General features: G+C 62.0%; 1 protein-coding gene across 3 annotated transcripts; it reads left to right on the top strand.

Moving 5' to 3' along the window:
- The first annotated feature begins 577 nt into the window (after positions 1-577).
- On the top strand, positions 578-11034 carry LOC117649128 (lysosomal alpha-mannosidase-like). Of its 3 annotated transcripts, none has more exons than XM_034391589.1 (14): positions 578-968; positions 4938-5040; positions 5544-5625; positions 5811-5996; positions 6070-6275; positions 6344-6480; positions 7440-7573; positions 8185-8404; positions 8493-8692; positions 8774-9077; positions 9151-9957; positions 10034-10291; positions 10370-10519; positions 10608-11034. In XM_034391589.1, the coding sequence occupies exons 1-14, from the start codon at positions 864-866 to the stop codon at positions 10818-10820; spliced, it is 3105 nt and encodes a 1034-aa protein (XP_034247480.1). In that variant the 5' UTR covers positions 578-863; the 3' UTR covers positions 10821-11034. The 3 variants fall into 3 exon arrangements, with proteins under 3 accessions (XP_034247480.1, XP_034247478.1, XP_034247479.1); XM_034391587.1 differs by lacking the exon at positions 7440-7573 and adding an exon at positions 7757-7890 and having other exon boundaries at positions 579-968; XM_034391588.1 differs by lacking the exon at positions 7440-7573 and adding an exon at positions 6932-7065 and having other exon boundaries at positions 579-968.
- Positions 11035-11130: the final 96 nt, after the last annotated feature.

Raw genomic sequence — 11130 nt, 5'->3', positions numbered from 1 at the left:
GACAGTGTGGCAGCGTGACAGCCGGCAGTCACATACTCGTCACCCCGAGAGGCCACCGTCGCGGCCACTGGCCCCGTGATGCCCGGCGATGCGCCGCGATGCGCAGCAACCTCTGTATCTGGGGCGGACCGACCGGACTCGAGCGACGGCCTTGTTAGGTCGAGTCGTGGCTCGTGGCCCAGGACGGTCAGGACGTCCAGGATGGCTCGGCCCGTACCGCTCCCCGAGCCTCCCCATAATCCAGCGGCCTACGGTCACCGAGTTACGTCGCTTGGTGGGTCCTTGCACCGCGTCGAAACTCCCCCTGAGCCACGGCCCGCACGGCCTCACCTGGTTCGGTGCACGTGGACTGCAGCAAGCTTCAGCGGACCCTCTCCAGGAGGCCAAGTTCCAGCGTTCCGGCCAGGCCGACGCCGTGCGATGCAGCCCGCTGTGGCCTGCTGCCACTTGTCGCCGGCCGGGGCAGGCCGGGGCTTTGGACTTCCCTGCCCCTTCCAGCGCCGCGCCGTGGCGATGCGGGCGAGGCGGCAAGCCGGGCGCGGCGCGGACGCGCAACGCGGGCCGCGGACTGCGCCGGTAGTGTCTGGCGGGCGGCAGGAGCAGCCGCATCCAACACCGCCGCGCTCTGCCACTGTCGTCCTGTCCTAACCAAACACGCCCGGCCTGCCCGGTCCGGTCGGCTTGGCGCTCTGCTCCGCTTTGCTTCCGACTCACTGTGCGTCTGTGTGAGTGAGATAGTGACCGCGCGCGTGTGTGTGTGAGGCGGCACAGCGGCAGACTGTGACCGCGGTGGACCGGGTCAGTCCCGTCGGTCAGTCCGCACTCGGCCGGACCAGAGAGCCGTCGTCGTCACGTCAGTCACCATGGCGATGCAGAGGGTGGCCGTCGTCGCCCTGCTCGCCCTGGCGGCGCCGCTGTTCGTCCTCGGACGCCCCCACGAGGACAAGAGCCCCGTCTGCGGCTACGACGTAAGTGTGGAGTTTGATGTGTACTCCAGGAAGGTAACGGTCGCTGCCGGTTGGCATGTGCACTGCAGGCGTCCTCCGCGATGACGACTTGGTCCGCCTGCGATTTCGATTTTATAGTGCGAGGTCGACGGGGTCACCGACGTCCGCACGCCGCCTGCCGATCTCGCTCAACGTGCACGCCCAAGCGGGAAGAAAGGCGTTTATTCCGCCAGAGTGTTTTCATCGGCAGCCTGGCAGAGCGACTTAGAGTTGTTAATCCGACGTGCCCATGCATAATGCATAACGCACGACTCCGCTGAAGTGAGTCTGTCTGGTGTCTTCTTCACGCCGCCGCTCCCGCGCCAGGTCCGCCAAGTGGACCATTGTGGCCGCTTCCGCCGATGGCGGCCGCGACGCCGCGACCTTCGACCGCCATGTTATCATTGTGGGGGTCACCGCCGTCACCACGGCCTCCGCACCGGCCGGCTCTGCGAATGAGAAACCGGCCGGGCCGCCTCACCTAGAGCAAGAGCGCCTAATCCTGGAACAACAACCGCCACCTGCTCGCCGGGGCGCCGGGCCACGCCGGGGCTCCAGTGCCGAGCCGAGTCCAGTTTGTTTTTGTTTCCCTGCCTAATTGGTGCGCGAAAAGCGATCGGGCGATAAGCGCGTCGAGTTGTCTCGCGCAGTCAAAGTGCGATACACCAGCCAACCTACACTGATAATGAGCCCGAAGCTCGTTACGGCGTTTCGCCGCGTTCCTCCGCATTTCGCACGCAGGACGGCCGTATCTGCAGGCTGATTCCGCGAATCCCTCTGTCCCTCTCGCACTCACGGGGCGTCGCGCACAGGTGCGAGAGAGACAGAGTGACGAAAACGACTCTCGGAATCAGTCTGCTGCTTGTCCTGTATGAATGAGGCCAATGCGATGCCCGGCGGCTCGTTACCGCCGGCCTGCCGTTTGCTTGTTTGCACTCGCACGGAGCTCGACAAAGGCGGCAGCGCGGTAGCATGATGGACGAACCGATGATGGACCGGCCGCCGAACTGGCCCGAAAAAAGAAGACCCCGCCGCCGCGGCCCGCGCGCCGAAAAGAGTATTGTTGGCTTTCCGGCAGTTAGCTTTCACACGGAGTGGGATTCGCGGGAGAGGGGTGGGCCTCTGGCAAGCCTTCGGCGCAGAGCGGCTGTCTTGTTTTCTTTCCGACTTGCGTTGTACCTGTTTGCGGAATGCCTGGAGTGAGTGACTTCCCGGCGGCGCAGCGGCGCACCCCTTTGCCCCGGCCAACGCTTTGTCTGCCCGACGCACAGTGGGCCAGAAGACCAGTGGAGGCGGACAAAACTCCAGACGCGTTTTGAGCTCCAGAGTCGCTAAATGGGACTCGAACCGAACGTGTGACCCCTGTGACCCCGCCAATGGATTCCTCGTTCGGAGAGCAAATCCATTGGTGGGGTCACACGTTCGGTTCGAGTCCCGTTCAGCGACTCTGGAGCTCAAACCGAGTTTAGAGTTTTGGCCGCCTGCCGCCTCCACCGGTCTTCTGGCCCACTGTGCGACGGCGGCCTGGCTGGCCGCCCTTGCGACACTGCACGACGTCGTCCGCGACCAGGCACTTCGTTATCGCGAGGAGGCGCGTCGATCGGCACAATTTGGGGTTGGGCTTATCGCGTCCGGCCGTCCTAGACAACAACAGCGAGGCCCTGGCCGTGCCGGGCGTGGCGCGGCGGGCCTCGCTCCAGGCTCCAGCCCGGACAGCCTGCACGGCCGGCTCCAGCGGCTCCAGCACGGTGGCCCGCGGCTGTAAAGCTGATTGGGACCAGCAGCGGAACTCGACGGCGGTGCTTAAAGTTTGGTGCCGATTGCCTGCTCCGGAGGCTGCCTGGGCTGCCGGCTGCCGAGGCTCGGCGGACCGGGCCCCGGGACCTGGATCGGCCTATCCTAGTAGTGACGAATGGACCGCGTGAAAACCACGCCCTGCCCCGCCAGCCAGTCCGGCGCCCCAGTCCGGCAGTAGACTGATTCCGAAAGTCGTTTTCGTCGCTCTGTCTGTCTCGTACTCATTGGCGCGCTATGTAGGTGCGAGAGAAAACGATGAAAACTACTCTCGGATTGAGTGCGGCAGGTGGCCGCTAGGCCCGGCCACCGGCCCTCGCCCCGCGCTGGAGCGGAGTCCCGCTGGGGGCCCGGAACATATTTGGATAAGCAGCAGATAATACCGTTGGTGCGTTTTGATTTTCGCTGCGGTCTCCCGCATTGACCGACCAGCCGGCTGTGTTCAGGATGAAGCCCTACCGGGGCTGGGGCAGCGCGGGGGCCGCCGGGGCCGGGCAGATGACTTGTGGGCAACCGCGACGCGAGAGCCGCCTGGCTGCAGCACACCGATTCCGAGAGCCGTCTTCGTCGCTCTGTCTCTCTTGCACCTACACGAGACGCCGCATGAGTGCGAGAGCGACAGAGGGATGAAAACGACCCTCGGCCCGCGGGGCTGCTCCGCGGTGGGGGCGAGGGCATGCACGGGGCCATGCACAGCGAATGGGCGCCGGTTCCACGGCCACGGCAGGCATGAGACGGACACGACGCGGACATTAGACGAAATGGAGCCACACCGGCCGGCGCACAGTGGGCTAGAAGACCGGCGGAGGCGGCCAAAACTCTAGACGCGTTTTGGGCTCCTGAGTCGCTGACTGGGATTCGAACTGAACGTGTGACCCCACCAATGGATTGCTCTCCGAACGAGGGTGGGGTCAGACGTTCGATTCTAGACCTGTGTAGTGACTCTGGAGCTCAAAACGCGTCTAGAGTTTCGGCCGCCTCCACCGGTCCTCTGGCCCACTGTGCGGCGCGCCCGGCGGCATCCTCGCGGTGCCGATGCCTTGCCGATGCCAAGACAGTGGGGAGAGAGTGATGTGCAGCACGATTCCCACGTCCTCCCGATGCGTCTCAATCACGCCGCGGTGCTGCGTGCGTCCGCGCGTCCGCGCGTGTGGCCTTGTTGTTGTGCCCGGGGCGGCGCGTCCGGAGTGCTCCGCCCGGCGGCGTGCTCTCGTTTCGGCGGCCGCTGGACGCGACCGCAGCCAGGGTGCGTCGCCTTCGTCGTCGCGGAGCTCCGGTGGGACCCCCACAGTCCGGAATGGCAGCCCTGCAGCCTGATTCCGAGAGTCGTTTTCGTCGGCCTGTCTCTCTCGCACTCCTAATGCGCGCCATACAGGTGCGAGAGAGGCAGCGACTAAACGACTCCCGGAATCAGTGTGCTGGCTTTCGCCGGCCCGGCCTTGTTGACGTTGGCGCGGCGCGGCGACGCGGCCCCTTCTTGGCGACGCTGCGGTCGGCCGGCCCGCGGCGCGCCCCGACGGCGGCTTGATTTGGCTGGAAAGTAAGACGGCACCGCGTCGTAAAACGGCAGGACTTGGAAATCCGCCGCATGAGATGAGGTTCCGGCCCGGTCCTTGTCCGACGGCGTGGTCGCGGTGGCGGCTGTAATTGCCCCAGGCCGCACGCCCTCGCCGTCCTGGCCGCCTCCCGCCGCGCCGCCGCGCCGCGCGACGAATAAAATGGATTAGCGCGCGGTCCGCGTCCCCGTTCCGCCACACTGAAAGTCGCGGGGCGCCGCGCCGCACACGTCGGGAAGAAACCTGGCGGCACTATAATCACTGCCTGCCTGCCGCGGCTGGACGGTGCACAGTGGGACAGAAGACCGGTAGAGGCGGCCAAATCCCTTGACGCGTTTTGAGCTCCAGAGTCGCTAAGTGGGACTCGAACCGAACGTGCGACCCCACCAATGGATTCCTCGTTCCATCCGAGAGCAATCCATGGTGGGGTCACACGTTCGGTTCAAGTCCCGATTGGAGCTCAAAACGCGTCTAATTTTGGCCACCTCCACTGGTCTTCTAAGCCACTGTGTGGCGCTGCCCCGTCCCCCCGGTGTCACCCATTTCGTCCAAACACTGCGCTGGAAAAGCCTCATCATGTGTGTTTTCTGGACTGTTTCAGTCGTGCCCCAAAGCCAAGCCCGGCTTCCTCAACGTGCACCTCGTGCCCCACACCCACGACGACGTCGGCTGGCTGAAGACCGTCGACCAGTACTACTATGGAAGTGAGTAGTGGACTCCCGCTGCGTCTGTCTGTCTGACCGCGCGGGGGAAGTCCTCAGCACGCCCTGGGCATAAAGTGTGGAGTTTAAAACGCGGTGCCATCCTCTACGTGCCCTGTATCCCATTTCTGGAAGGGGAAGGGGGATCCTCATCTCTGCGGTGCGAACTTCACTTTCGTGATGGCACTGCGCGGTGCTGCAGTGCAGACTGATTCCGAGAGTCGTTTTCGTCGCTCTGCCCCTGTCGCACCTACACGGAACGCCCCATGAGTGCGAGAGAGACAGAGCGACGAAAACGACTCTCGGAATCAGTCTGCTGGCGGCGCGGTACGGTACTAAACAGGACCGCCATCCGCAGCCATCCGCCATCCGCCCCACTTGACTGCGGTTCACACCTCCATCGCGAGGGGGCGCTGCGGTCGCGGCGTGGGCGCCAACCGCAGTCCGCCATTTCTAATTGCGCGCCAAAAAACCTGACGTCTTGCTCTGCTTTCCGTCGGCTGCAGGCAGGTCGATGACCCAGAAGGCGGGCGTGCAGTACATCATCGACTCGGTCGTGAATGAGCTGCTGCATGACCCCAACAAGAGGTGAGCACACACTCAGCACACTCATTCCGAGAGTCGTTTTCGTCGCTCTGTCTCTCCTCGCACTCACGGGGCGCCCCGTATAGGTGCGAGGGAGACAGAGCGACGAAAACGACTCTCGGAATCTCGGCAATGGAGACGTGGAAGGGAGGGCTTGTCGGCGGCTGACTCTGGCGGCCTCTGCGCAGGTTCATCTACGTGGAGACGGCCTTCTTCTGGAAGTGGTGGAAGAACCAGCATGACACTCGCCGCCACCAGGTCAAGAAACTGGTGGAGAGCGGCCGCCTCGAGTTTATCGGCGGCGCCTGGTCCATGAACGACGAGGCCGTCACCAACTACATGTCCATCATCGACCAGTTCACCTGGGGACTCAGGTGAGGCTAGCGAGTGCCATCCTTGTTGACCTATCTTGGCCCCGCGTGCGATAACGTTCCCTTTTCCGTGCAGGAAGCTAAACGAGACCTTCGGCCAGTGCGCGCGCCCCCGCGTGGGCTGGCAGATCGACCCCTTCGGCCACTCCCGCGAGCAGGCCTCCCTCTTCGCGCAGATGGGGTACGACGGGCTGTTCTTCGGGCGCCTCGACTACCAGGACAAGCTGCACCGCCTGGGCGCCCAGCAGGGCGAGATGGTGTGGAGGGGCAGCCCCAACCTCGGTAGGCTAACCTTACAGTGTGGTGCGCGTGCGTTGACGGCGACGTGCTGAGGCTCCCTTTTGCCACAGGCAAGGCCGCCGAGCTGTTCACCGGCGTGCTCTACAACACGTACAGCCCGCCGCCCGGCTTCTGCTTCGACGTCCTCTGCGCCGACGACCCTATCATCGACGACAAGCGCAGCCCCGACTACAACATCGTCACCAAGGCGAGTGCAGACAGCCTTCGAGGGCAAACTCGTTCGGCCTATCGGGCCGGCTTCCTTGACCGCGGGCACCGCCGCGCGCACCGAGGCTCGATAGCGGAAAGAAGGGGAATTGTTTTGTTTCGGGCCGACTTGTTCATGTTTAATTGAGTCTCATCCTTGTATTTTTGGAGAACAATGAGCCCGGCCGTCGGATTGTGCGTGTGTGGCGGCGTTTCCTTCCAGAGTCGGATCCCGTATTAATCTCTGTTAGCGGACTGCGGCGGCACGGCCACGGCGGCGTGCTGCTGGCTCTGCCTGGCTCTGCCGGCCACTCGTCACGCCGATTGTCCGTCTCTCTCGCGTGAGACTGTACTGTACCGCGGGCACCGGGCTGCGGTCTGCTGCGGTCTGGCGTCCGCGCGTGCCGGCCAAAACTTCCTCCTTGACGTAATTTAAAGAACGCCCCAAACAGGCCGCAGACTTCCTCAACTACGTCAAGGCCCAGGCCCAGTTCTACTCCAGCGGAAACGTGATCCTGACCATGGGCGGCGACTTCACGTACCAAGCCGCGCACTTTTGGTACCAGAACCTGGACAAGCTCATCAGGTAACACTGGTACCGCGCCGCCAGGCGCTGCCTTTGGTCAGGCGTACGGACTGGTCTGGCACACTGTTTGCACTGCGCTTGAATCTCCTGCACGCACCATTGTAAATAATGTCGTTCATTGTGTGCTCCATCACTACTTTTGTGTGTGTGTCTGGGCGGGGCGCAGCGGGGCAGCACCGGGCATGTTCCTAGCCTCGGCCCCCGGCTTTGTGGCCAAGAACGTGACTGCTTAGATAGACATCCATTTGGAAAGCAGGGCTGCCAAACGAGGCGTCGACGACGGCGCGGTCGAGCTACCTGAGCAGGATGGGTTGCCTGCCCTGCAGGCGGGTGTGTACATACTTTGCTAAACGTTGTGCGGGGCGCTAGTGCAGGCCAAGGAGTTCATCGCCCTGGCGAGGGTGCAGGCCGCAAACTACACCACGGGCAACGTCATCATGACCATGGGGGAGGACTTTCAGTACCAGGCCGCCGACATGTGGTATCTCAACTTGGACAAGCTGATTCGGTAAGCCGGGCGGCACGGCGAGCGCTCTGGTTGGGGAATTGCTGTTTTCCCCTCACGCTTGAGTCCCTGCGCCCCGCGCAGCGAGTTGCTGGAGAGATGTCTCGAAGTTGCCGTGGGCCGCCGTGGAAGGCTTGGCTGCTGCACGCGTTTTGATGGCATTTGGATGACGTTTGGATTCGACAGGCGGGCGAGTTCTTGGACTACATTCAGGAACAGGCGTCCGTGTTCCGATCCGGCAACATCATCCTGACTATGGGTGACGACTTCCAGTACCAGGCGGCCGATATGTGGTTCACTAACATGGACAAGCTCATTCGGTAAGGGCAGGGGGGCTAAAGCGGGGGGGGGGGGGAGGGAAAGGGAAGTCCAAGTAGGATGAAACACATTTGTACAGCTATCTTCGCCAGGCGCGAGCAGTCTTCGAGACATGCGATTCAGTGGCAGCTGCATTAAAATGGCTTCTAGCTTTCTTTGCATTCGCGTTGCTTTGTAAATCCTGCACATTCATGCTTTGCTTACGTCCTCACTGATGTTTCAAACTTTGAAGTACAACGTTTGGTGATTGTTTCTGGGTCCTCTCCGAGGTCCTCTCACACTGGCCGCTTGCCCAGGTACATCAACAACCACCAGACCGCGGAGGAGAAGGTGAACCTGTTCTACTCGACACCCTCTTGCTACCTGAAGGCCGTCCACGACTCCAACAACACGTGGACCACCAAGGAGGACGATTTCTTCCCCTACGCTAGTGACCCCCACGCCTACTGGACCGGATACTACACCTCTCGCCCCACCATCAAGTACTTCGAGCGCCTCGGCAACAACTTCCTGCAGGTGCGTCAGGATTCTAATTCGGGGGGCGACACTTCCAACCACCTCTCGCTCGGTTAGTACAACGATGCCGCCGTGCTCTTGTCCGCAGGTGTGCAAGAACTTGTACGCCCTGGCCGACCTGGGCCCCGAGGACATGGCGGACCTGGACTCGATGCGCGAGGCCATGGGCGTGATGCAGCACCACGACGCCATCACCGGTACCGAGAAGCAGCACGTCGCCGACGACTATGCCCGCCTGCTGACCCGAGGCTTCGACGAGTGCGGCATCGCCACCAAGGCGGCGCTCAAGTGAGTGGCCAGCGCGCCGAGGCTGGGCGAGGCGCAGAGCAGGCGACCTGATGAACTAATAATGTGACTTCCCTCCGACAGCAAGCTGATCCGCAAGAACAGCGTGCCCCGCTACAGCCTGGACTCCTCGAGCTCCGAGTCTGACGAGTCCGTGGTGGTGGCGGACGAGAAGCCGGCCCAGGTCCAGGACGACGATCTGCTGCCCTTCCAGTCGTGCCTGCTGCTGAACCAGAGCCAGTGCGCCGTGTCCGAGAAGGCCGACAAGTTCGTCGTGACCGTGTACAACACCCAGAGCCAGCGCACGTCGCAGTTCGTGCGCATCCCCGTGCCCGAGGCCACCGGCTACACCGTGCGCTGCCCCATGGGCCACGAGGAGGCCTCCCAGGTACGTTGACGAGGACGGCGGCGGAGAGGAAGGGTCGACGGTCTCGATGGTGTTTACGGTGTGGTTGCTGCAGGTGCTGCCCATCCCCGAGCCCGTGCTGCGCCTCCCCGGCCGCGTCATGAGCACCGCCCGCTACGAGCTGGTCTTCAAGGCGGACAACCTGCCCGCCCTGGGCTTCCGCTCGTTCTACGTGAGTCGCGACGGCAAGCGCCACGAGCACCAGCGGCCGCGCGCCGCGGAGGGCGCCGACGCGCTGTTCGTGGGCAACGAGCACCTGCGCGTGGAGCTGGACGAGGCGACGGGCCGCGTGCGCAACCTGCGCGTCGGCGGCGCCAACCTGAGCGTCGCCCAGGACTTCCTCTACTACCCCGCCATGGTCGGCAACAACGAGGAGTTCCGCAACCGCTCCTCCGGCGCCTACATCTTCCGACCCAACGGCACGGCCCTGCCCGTCTCCGAGAAGGCCACCATGAAGGTGTACAAGGGCGCGCTGGTGCAGGAGGTGCACCAGGTCTTCAACGAGTGGGTCAGCCAGGTGATCCGCATCTACGCTGGCGAGAAGCACGTGGAGCTGGACTGGCTCGTCGGCCCTGTCCCTGTGGACGACCTTGTTGGCAAGGAGGTCATCAGCCGCATCAGCACCAACCTGGACACCAAGGGCGTGTTCTACACCGACTCCAACGGCCGCGAGATGCTCAAGCGCCAGCGCAACTTCAGGCCCACCTGGAAGGTGATGATCTCCGAGCCCGTGGCCGGCAACTACTACCCCGTGACCTCCAAGATCAGCGTGCGAGACCCCGTCAAGAAGCAGTCCGTGGCCGTGATCGTTGACCGCGCCCAGGGCGGATCCAGCCTCCAGGACGGCGAGATGGAGCTCATGGTGAGTGCTTAAACGAGACTGGACTTCGAAAAACACGATTTTCCGGCGCTTGCACCGTGGGTTTGCCATTTTGCAGGTTCACCGCCGCCTGCTGCACGACGACGCCTTCGGCGTGGACGAGGCCCTGAACGAGGAGGCCTTCGGCACCGGGCTCGTAGCGCGCGGCACCCACTACGTGCTGGGCGGCGCCGACGGCGAGGCCGTGGGACGCCGCAGTCTCTCCGGCCAGGAGCGCATCCTGGCCCAGAAGAAGCTGGTGCAGCCCTGGACCTTCTTCACCGCGCTCGACAAGGACATGACCTTCGACAAGTGGCACAAGACGTACAACATGGAGGTGTGTGCTGCGCGCCTGCTCTGAGACTCAGCGTCACTGGGAGGAATACTGAGCTCCGGTCGGTTTGTTTGTTTGCAGTTCTCCGGTCTGAAGAAGTCCCTCCCTCACAACGTCCACGTCTTGACCCTGGAGCCCTGGAAGGGCAAATCCCTGCTGCTGCGGCTGGAGCACTTCGTCGAGAAGGGCGAGGACCACGAGCTGTCCAAGGAGGTGACCGTCAACGTCCAGGTAAGCGATTGCTCGTCGCGTCGGCAGCTTCAGTGATGTAAATTTTCTTTCTTCATTTCTGTCAACTTTACTGTGTTGTCTCTTATAGGATATGCTGACGCCTTTCAAGATCCTTCGACTGAGGGAAACCACTTTGGGTGCGAATCACTGGCTCAAGGACTCTCAGAGACTGAAATGGAGGTCTGAATCCAATGATATTGACCAAGGTGAAGAGGAGATGCATGCTCAGGAAGAAACGGACTTTGTTGTCAAGCTCACTCCCATGCAGATCCGTACTTTTGTCATTGATATCAATAACTAATTTGATTCAAAAATGTACTGTCATTCTAGTCTTCACACACAATTTTGCCTCCTCTGTGTTTTAATTTATTTATATTATTGTGGAAGACTGAGCTGCAATATGCAGAAAAATAGAGAGATTGTTATCACTTAAGTTTGAGCCAAAGTATGTAACAATGAATTCTTTGACTCTCACTTGATTGACACCTTAAAATAAAAATTGATGATCGATTGAATTGCAAGATATGTTTCCATCTGCGTGCACCTTCGACCTTTAAATAAGTTTAAAAAAAGGGGGAGAAATTAAAATATATGGGTAAGGTATTTAATAA

The sequence above is a fragment of the Thrips palmi genome, unplaced genomic scaffold, assembly GCF_012932325.1.
Source record: "Thrips palmi isolate BJ-2018 unplaced genomic scaffold, TpBJ-2018v1 HiC_scaffold_4, whole genome shotgun sequence".
In the NCBI taxonomy this organism is placed as follows: Eukaryota; Metazoa; Arthropoda; class Insecta; order Thysanoptera; family Thripidae; genus Thrips; species Thrips palmi.
The sequence above is the reverse complement of the archived record's forward strand: the minus strand, read 5'-3'. Positions and strand labels throughout refer to the sequence as shown.

Bases quoted from the DNA above. Each gene is read 5' to 3' on its own strand.
- LOC117649128 (XM_034391589.1), top strand. From the start codon at position 864: ATGGCGATGCAGAGGGTGGCCGTCGTCGCCCTGCTCGCCCTGGCGGCG. The intron at 6,276-6,343 runs GTAGGCTAACCT...CTTTTGCCACAG, and splicing joins GAGGGGCAGCCCCAACCTCG to GCAAGGCCGCCGAGCTGTTC. The intron at 9,078-9,150 runs GTACGTTGACGA...TGGTTGCTGCAG, and splicing joins GCCACGAGGAGGCCTCCCAG to GTGCTGCCCATCCCCGAGCC.